Source organism: Phocoena phocoena, chromosome 1 (genome assembly GCF_963924675.1).
Source record: "Phocoena phocoena chromosome 1, mPhoPho1.1, whole genome shotgun sequence".
Classification (NCBI taxonomy): Eukaryota; Metazoa; Chordata; class Mammalia; order Artiodactyla; family Phocoenidae; genus Phocoena; species Phocoena phocoena.
In genome coordinates, this window is record NC_089219.1 from 129,109,246 (window position 1) to 129,118,295 (window position 9,050).

The 9,050-nt window shown below is 37.7% G+C and overlaps 1 protein-coding gene across 1 annotated transcript in view; it reads left to right on the forward strand.

The window, feature by feature from the left end:
- The window catches only part of DNM3 (dynamin 3), a 574,033-nt gene extending 566,038 nt beyond the window's left edge, over positions 1-7,995 (forward strand). The window contains exon 21 of the mRNA XM_065883171.1: positions 7,815-7,995. Within this exon, the coding sequence (XP_065739243.1) occupies positions 7,815-7,851 (37 nt within the window). The 3' untranslated portion in view covers positions 7,852-7,995. The remainder of the gene's footprint in view (positions 1-7,814) is intronic.
- Positions 7,996-9,050: the final 1,055 nt, after the last annotated feature.

The window sequence follows — 9,050 nt, forward strand, 5'->3', positions numbered from 1 at the left end:
TTTGAAAGCAGCAAACATGATTTGTATGTTAACTTTAATTTCCTGTGTAGTTTATACCCAAAGCAGACGCCCATAAAGTATGAAGTAAAACTTTTAACCATTATTAAAAAGAGACCTTGCCAAGTTGAATGGCATTGTTTTGAACTTATTCTAAAGGGTTAAAACTAGTCCACTTAGGCAAAAATCAGAGAATACAAGATTTACAAAAAGGGCATTTCAACTTTTAAATTGCAAGTGATTGTATAAGAACGCCGCCCTAAATCACCACCCTAAATCTTATCATATCTTTTTTTTTCTCATGGAAATTAACTCTTTGTGAATGGAACAGATGTGCAAAATACATACTGTATTTTTAAAATAGTGTTGCAGCTAAGTGGAAATAAGTTAAGTAAACAGCCATAGTAAAATGAATAGTCTAAAGTGATATCTTTTCACAAAATTCCCTCTTTTTTAGGATCCCCTTTGCTCCTTCTTTTGAATTCTCTAAAATAGGCATCTAACAGATTATATACTTCAGGGTTTGGCTTTGTGCTGTATGTGGTTTTGCGTTTTGCTGTATTTCAGAAATTTCCTTTGGTTAAAGGAAAATGTTGTGGATAACCACTGATGTGTTCTTAGATCAGCACAAACCATGTCAAAGAAAACTGGGGATTTTTTTCCCAGGTTTCTTTGCACCGATTTTATGCGTCATAAACAATGGCATTTGTCACCTTTGGCTTTTGCTCTCAGATTATCAGCCCACGGTTTCACTGTCCCGATTGTCTCTTCTTGTGTGTACATTTTTGTTTTATTTTACTTCTAAGTTATTTCTAATAGAACCCAGCCTCCCCTGGAATTTCAGCAGTCATGTTGGAGAATATTTTCAGTTTACTGCAGTATTGTGTCATATGATTAGTATTAATCCCATTTCCCAAAGGGTTTGTATCCTGCTAAAAGGAGATGTCAATGTAAATGAAGTCAGAAGCTCTAGGATGTGCGGAGTGTGAAGTACAGCGTTCATATCAGGCCTTAAGATGGGAATGTCGCTTAATGAGCTTTCTAAGTATTTCCCACACACTTCAGATCTTTTGTGTAACTTCATCCTGATTGCTCTGATGTTGTCTACACAACAGATGTAGCTCCATCATGTCTAGTATAATAAAACGTACAGTGTTTTTAGGATTTGGAAAAGTAAACTGTATATGTTTATTTGATGGGTAAATCTATTTTATTGTCACATGCTAATTCTTGCATGCTTATTGACTAACTGGAATAGCCATTTACTCAATTGTGGACAGATGGTTGAAATAGTATTGATTTAGAACAGATATATTGAATTTCCAGAAATCATCTACCAAGATTACTCCTCTGAATATTGCTTTTAGCTGTGTTTTGTAACATAGACGAGCAGTAGGGTCTGTTTAGTTAGCAAATTGCCTACTTGTTCAGATACAAACTCACTCTATTCCAAAACATTATAATAAAACCAAGTTCCTGTGATATAACTATAAGCCTTCTGACCTTAGAATTAAAGAGTAGTCATATAGATTCATTTTATGACTTTTTAGAATAGACTGTAGCCATAATTCTCAAATATGAAATGGGACCTAATACCAGTATGTGATAAATGTTGATGTTTTCTGTGTACACACATATTTTCTAAGCATGTGTCCCTATGTATACAGTATATACATAGTAAATTTGTGTAAGTACATGTATTTTGTGCCCCTGTGGGTAAGTAGCTTTAAAAATCACTTGTTAAAATGCCATGAGCATGAGTGTGATTGTGTGTGTATTGTATATATATGTATATGTTTGGGTGTAAATATTTATACATGTGTGTATGTGTGGGTATGAATATATTTTTTAAACTGTGTTAATACAAGAGTTAGCTTTAGAGTATTTGCCATGATATGTGATAAAAGTGGTTCATTTCTCATAACATACACGAGGTGTACAAAATTTTCTCCAGATTACATTCATTCTGAGAGGCACAAGGCTCAGAACTTCCATGACAACATGGTAGAATAACATCTACAGACATTTGCATCTAAATTCACAGCTCTGCTATCGAAGAAGAAATTATCTTTGCCAATATAGCTAGCTCATAGTAAGTGTAAGATCTGGAAACCTACCTTTAAGATCTCTGATTAGAATTATAAATTATTCTTAGATTGCTGAGGTGAACCTTAAAAAGCTAAGTTTGTCTACATAGTCATTTTCTTTCTCTACAGTAACTGTCAAAAGATAAAAATAGAGGGATACAGCAGTATAATGCAAGTAGTGGATTTTCTGAGTAAGTTTGCTTAAAATTCAGGGAAGAAGTTATGTAACACCTCAGAGGCAGGTCATCCATCCACTTTTTCAGGTAAACATTTTTCATTTGTCAAACAATGTAATTATTTGAAATGGACAGGAATCTCCTTAACATTAAGAATAAAGCTTAAATAGTAGGTCTCTAAACTATGGAACTCGATGAAAGAAGATAATATTTGAGACTCAAGCCATGAGTTTTATATCATTTCACTAAGAGGACTGCAAGCTGTGAGCTCAGAGTTTAATGTGAATGAAGCTAGATGGTTTCTAAGAAACAGTTATTGGTTCACTAGATCCCTCGTTCCTTTCTTAAAAGCTCAAATGTGTCTTCTAGAGCCTTCAGTCATCCTGTCTAGTTGGTATGTTTAACATTATGTGGTGCTCTGTATGGTGAAATTTTAAGAGTATTTTGAAGCATATGTAGTATATGCATTGCTATTTGTATATATGTGTAAGAATGTATGTATGTATGAGAGCAAGAGAGAGGAAACTCAAGGAAGAGTCTCCTGTTTGTCTTAAGACCTGCTCATACTGGTATATTGGTGAGACTTTTCACCTCTCTGGTCTGGGGTTTCACGCATGGCTCAGCTCAAGGCTTCATTCCTTTTTAATTTTTACCCTCAAATTCCTTAATGTAATGTTTTTAAAATTACGATAAAATTACTCTGTCTAATCTCTTACATTGTATGTTGCCAATTTGCTAAAAATGATTCCTTCCAATCAGAAATTCCACCATTACTTGATTTGTGTTTAATTTTACATGTACAGCCTTTGTTTTGCTTGCCTGTATGTTTCTTTTCTCTCCCTTTTCTGAATCAAACTCCTCTTTTGCTTTTTTATATTAAGAAGCAGTGTACAGAAGCAAAATCTTGCCTTCTCTGTTGGTTCTTTAATTAATTGGAGCCAGAGTACTTTCCCCTGTCTTCTTGGCACTTTCAGGCTTTCTTAATGCTGAGATATGGATGGACTCTATGAATGGAATTTTTGAAGCAAGTTCCTAAAGCTTGTATCATTCTTGAAGGTCACGTGTACCTATTGTGAAAATGTGAAGCTGTATTTCTGAACCTGAAATAAATGACAACATTTGAAGGACTCCCCCCTTCCTCATTCTTGTATATATTTGAGTCATGTCTATGCTTATCAGTAAGATCTGAGACTTGTAAATGTTTATAACTCTTTCAATCCTGTTGGTACCAATGTGGAGAATGATCGCATTTGGCATTACTGTCATTAATTTGGGGAAGGATGAGATTTTTAAAGGGAGCAAATTGGACAAATCAAAGGCAGGAGAGTGGGAAACATTTTATTCCTGATTTGAAGTCATCGTTGTACTAAGTTAAAGAAGAACACAAACCTTAGGCAGCTGGAGGGTACAAAGTGACACTTGCCAAGAAGCACCGTGACATTTTGCTATTGAAAAGGAAGTGATCCCGAAAAGCTAGGAAACAGAAAGATGAAGAATACTCTGCCCAAATGGTAGGTCTACAGAAGGCATTTCTGACAGAAAGTAATTACGTTCCTGACTCAACAGTTGGCCTCCATTGTTTATTCATTCGGCGTTGAGGGGAGAAGTTACCCCTTTCAGTTTCCCCAATATTAAGAGAACATAAGAGTGTTCACTCTTACACACTTCCTTATCCTGAGTTTCCAGAGAACAGAGAAAGATTCCTTGTTACAAGAGTTTTGATGATAGGTCCCTTATCAACATACATAGACTCAGATTGTGCCGTCTAAAAGCAGGAGACAAGAAGGGAGTGGGAGGGGAGAAATGTTGGTTTACTTTCCCTTTGTGTTCAGGGTATGCTCTTTGTGAAAAGATGAATTGGAAAGACTGTTGGGTTAATTCACACTTTCTGTTGTGATTTCTTTCTCATGTCTATACATCTTCCATGAGTGGAGCCATCAATGCCTTCAAAGGAAGCTTCTTAATGGAAGAAAGAGTCAGGATGCGAATCATTCTGTGCACTGTGCTGTGAGTGTGTGTCTTACCGCATGATTCTGTATTCAGAATAGTTCCTGGTAGAAATTACCAAAACCAAAGGACCTTATTGTAACTATCTGGCAAATTTCCATTTGTATTTTAAAAATAGTTCTGACATCAATGTAAGTATCTACTCAATTAGTTTTCAAGATTCTTGTTTTTCAGCTGAAACCTTTAAATTTCGTACTGAGAAGTACTAATTTCATCACACACCTGGCATTGCCACTTTTAAGACCACTTCTTGGTGTTCTTTCACACTGAGGCAGACTGATACTTAGAGTACATGCAAGAGATGTTGGCTAAAACTACAACCTTAATTTGAAGTTTCCCAAAGTCCATTCCATGAGATTTTAATAAGTTTTACACAGACATACACCAAGGATTTCTTGATTGACTATACTTGGGAAATGATGACTAAAAATTAGATGTTTCTTTACTGGAAGACTCTATAGAAGCTTTAATATCGGATGGCAGGGCTAGTGTCTCCATGTTTCTCAGATTTATTTGACCATCAATGCTTTGTTCATAGAGCATCTCACAGGACTAGCGCTCTGAGGTACATGCCTTAGGAAACACTGCTTTAGTGGCTTTAGGCCAGAGGGGAAAGGCATTGAGTGAGATTGTCCCAGTACAGACTCTCACTAACACAAAGTTGGGTGATAAAATCAAATGTCATGGCAACTGGAGCTCCCAGCTTAGGACCATCCTCCTGGAGCTCTGATGCTTGGGGAGATCCAAGGAGGTAGGTCGCATAGGAACAGGGGGCATGAAAGCAGATAGAGACAGACATGCAATGAGTCCTAGGGGGGCATTGTGGAGGACTCAGGTCACTTTCAATATTACCTTTTCTCTCTCACTTGCCAAAAAAAGAGCCCCTTTGAATTAATTACATTACCCCCATTGTATTCTTGTAAAGGGAGGGATCTAGGTTGACTTAAAAGTGAAGATCAGCAGAAAAGCATTGAGAAGAACGCTTATTCTTACTGCCTTTGTTGTCTCACTTTCTCAAGCCTTCAGGCTCACCAACTGCTCTGGGATATTAAGTTGTCTGAGTGATGGGCAAAGAAAACAAGCAGGGAATGTTTTGTGAGATTGTAACAGAAAAGAAAAAAATTATAAGGAAGACCTTCCCAGGGCTCTTGCCAGAGGAATGTCACCCTAGGAACAGCTTGCAGCACTGAGGTAGAGCCAAGAGAATGTGGGTAATTCATCATTCTTCTTAATAATGGGGACTTTTATATATGAATCATGCCCATGTTCCACACACAGCTTTTCCTACCACCTTACCTTCCTGTTTCAGCCAAACGATTCTCCGAAGTTGTTTTTAAGAAAGCTTAAGGAGGTATAACCTGAAATTATAATCTTGAGTAGGTAGAATTTGCTTGTATGGTGAATGCTAGTATGATGAGCTTTAATATGTGTTAGCAACTCAGTATCCCAACTCAGTGTTCCAAACTCAATACTTCGAGTTTTGTGTTAGAAGTGGCAATGGTATAAGGTAACTTTGTAGCCCTTCATATAAAAAGCCCCAATATTTTCAGCGTGTGACCTTCAAGCACTTCAGCACTGTGTTAAGTAGTATGGAAAATTCTGGAAAAGAAATAGTAAAAACCCAAACTGCCGAGATCCGTGATAGAAGTAACTCTGAGCCAGTGTACGGTGTCATCACCAACAATGCTCTTTTGGCAATGAGAGGAAAATTAGATACAGGATGAGTGAAGAGGGAAAGAAAAGAGCTAAGGGGATAGATGTCACTCTGCTGTTTGAAGCAAACATTCTAGCTGTCCATGAAATATATTCCAAGACATAAAGTTTCTGATCCTGTTTCTAGACTAGAACACCAAACTAGCTCAAACAGAAAAGTGCTTTGGCATATGCTGACAAAACGTCCCTTTAGCACTGTGGACTTGCTGTTCAGTTTAATGGCTCACCTCCCCACCCTGCTGAGGTAATTAAAGTGTTCTAAAGCCCCTTCAGAACTCAAAAATAGTTTCGGTTTGCTGGGCAGGTGATAAATCTCATTGAGCCTGACAGGAATTTCATTACACTTTCTTCATGAAAACACCAGGGATAACCATTACCTGGATCTTGCAGGACCCCCCCCGCCCCGCCCCCCCCCCCCCACAGTTGAAAGGTTACACACCAATAACAAGTTCTTCATCATTTAAATGGATAGGAGGCCTCCTTAAGTTCAGCCAGCTTAAATTGGACCAAAGAAAAATTGGTCTTGGACTTTGGGGAAGGTAAGGTCGTTTTTTACTGCTGCTCAGAAATAGCCCAGTCAGTATGGCTCCATTAACATCTCATAGAAGATGAAACAGAAGTTTGCTTTTGTTTTTGCTTTTGTTTTCTTGTAGACTTCATTGCACCACTCACTGAAGTGTTACAGAAGTAAGATGGAAGTGAGTATGTTGTTGAACACCTGGATGAGTAGCCAAAAAGGAGTCCCACAGGGAGTAGGGTACTGAACTAACCTGCCGTTCTATGGCTTGCTGTAATGTTGAGCTCGTTACCAGTTGGGTTAGAAAGAGGAAATTAAATGTAGACTTCTGCTGGAAACCCGTGGGAAAGCTTCATTGGGCCTGCTGTTTTCCTACTTACAGAGCTGTCCATTGCCATGTAGCGTTTACCGTATCTTCCCCAGCAGCCCATCATCCAGAGAGAGGCTGTTGTCAAAACGAAGCAAAACTCTGGATCCTTCTTTCACCACCAGTGGGCCTGACAAGATGCAAGCCAGGCTAGGGATACGGAGAAAGAGCCAGCAAACCAAATTTCATTTACTCTGGACCTGGTTCAGAATAAATAAGAACTTCAGTTGCACCTAACTCTAAGACAGAGGGAAACCTTACCCAAAAGCTTTGGGGTCACCATGGAACAGACATAGCCTCATGGTTTGCCTGGGCCTGGAAAGGCTATCACATCAGGATTTCACCTGAAGGAAATTCTTATTTACAAATCCTTTTCTCCAAGATCGACCCCAGATATTTTCTGCATTGTGATTACATTGCTCATTTGATCCCTTGCCGCCTTCTACTTTCCCTCATCTTAAAGAAATCTCACCTGTCATATTTCTATATCAACTCCCTCTCCCCCTATGGAGATTTCACAACATTTACTGAAATCTTTGGAAATAACCGAATGTCACAAAATCAGGGTTGGGAAACATACTCAAGTTATAAAGGTATGCGGCTCTTGTACTGTTCCCAGTTCTCCTGAATATGATTGCATGGATTTATCATTCCATGGTACAAAATAACAAGGTTTTGGAGTGGGCTCAAATGGCTCACACCTAGCACATGGCTGGAAGCCAGGAAACATCCTAGGAGCTGCTCACTATGCCATGTGATATTCTCTCATTTCCCCTGCATGTCTGCATCTGCATGTTTTCTGTCTGATTTGAGTTTGATTTTTGTGGGATATTTATGCATGCTGTTATCTGGATTTATTTTCTAATTTAAACATTGTTTTCTTCCTCTGCATCTGTGTTTTCCTTTTTCTTTTGTTTTATTTTGTTTTTTTGTTGTTTTGTTTTCACTAGGCGACCCCCTCCTGCAGTTCCCGGACGACCATCCTAACCCCCATCACTCATCTCCTTTTGTTTTCGACAATATGTCTATACTTGGTATTTAAAAGCCTTTCATTTGCACTATATGTCATATGTACATAAAAACTTTTATTTTTGATCCATGTCTATAATAAAAACAAAGTTTATTCTATATAAAAAATGAAATGTGTTCTGTTTCTTTTTCTAAAGAAGGTCCGAGTTAAAATAGGAGTTTGTTTCAACTAAAACCACGTAAGGTGAAAAATACATAATTTGACCTTTTAAGGTGCTTAAATTGAAAATGAGTGATTTTAAGTTCTTAAAGCATTGTGATTTGGGATGCTATTTGGTGGAGAAAAATAATCTATCTTCAGTTGAAATGTCTGTCCAACAGAAGAGTGAAACAAGTAAAAATCCTGGGTGTCTAGAAAAGACACAGAGGACTGAATAATTTCACTCTGCCCCCAGGAATCCCATTAATAATTGTGATTGCACCAAGACCTTTTTTCTATTTTCATTATTTTTCTAGGAGATAAAATATTTACGATTATGGGAGAAATTGTTGGTCTGAAACACATCAATCTCATACTTTGGCAAATTCAGGGGGAAAAACACATCATCTGAATAAAAGTACAAGACAAGGAAATGTTGCCACCTTGAGAAGATTCTTAATGATGTCAGGAAAATACTGGAAGAATAGAATCTTTATGAGTTTTGGGGAAAAGACAACTTTTTTTATACTTTAATCCTCGAATGGTAATTCCAACAGTGAAATTCTAAGCTGTCGTTAAAAACAAATCCCAAAGATTTATCCAAATAAAATGTTTATTATTAAGGTAATGTAGTCCATCCTGCCAAATGTGTGATCTGAAGGCTCCCTAAAGGTTTGAGATTTAATTCAGAGTTTTCTTTTTGAAGATTTACTTGGTCTAAATTAAAATTTTAAAGGATCTCATCTTGGATGAGATCACTTCTGAATGTGCCTCACTTTAGCATATGAAGAAAAAAACTATAGAACAGGAAAGTAAAGTACTGTTGATCAGGACTTGGTGGTCCACTCACTTCCTGGCTGACTTAGACAAGCCCTGGCAAAGAGAGGCAGCGCCGGAGATGTAGGCAGGAACCTCAGTTCAACAATGGGGGACCCTCACTACCAATACCCTTTCTCTGGGCTATAAAAATCTTTTTTAAGGACTATGTTCTCCTCCCCAAAATGCAAAAGCAGTTTAT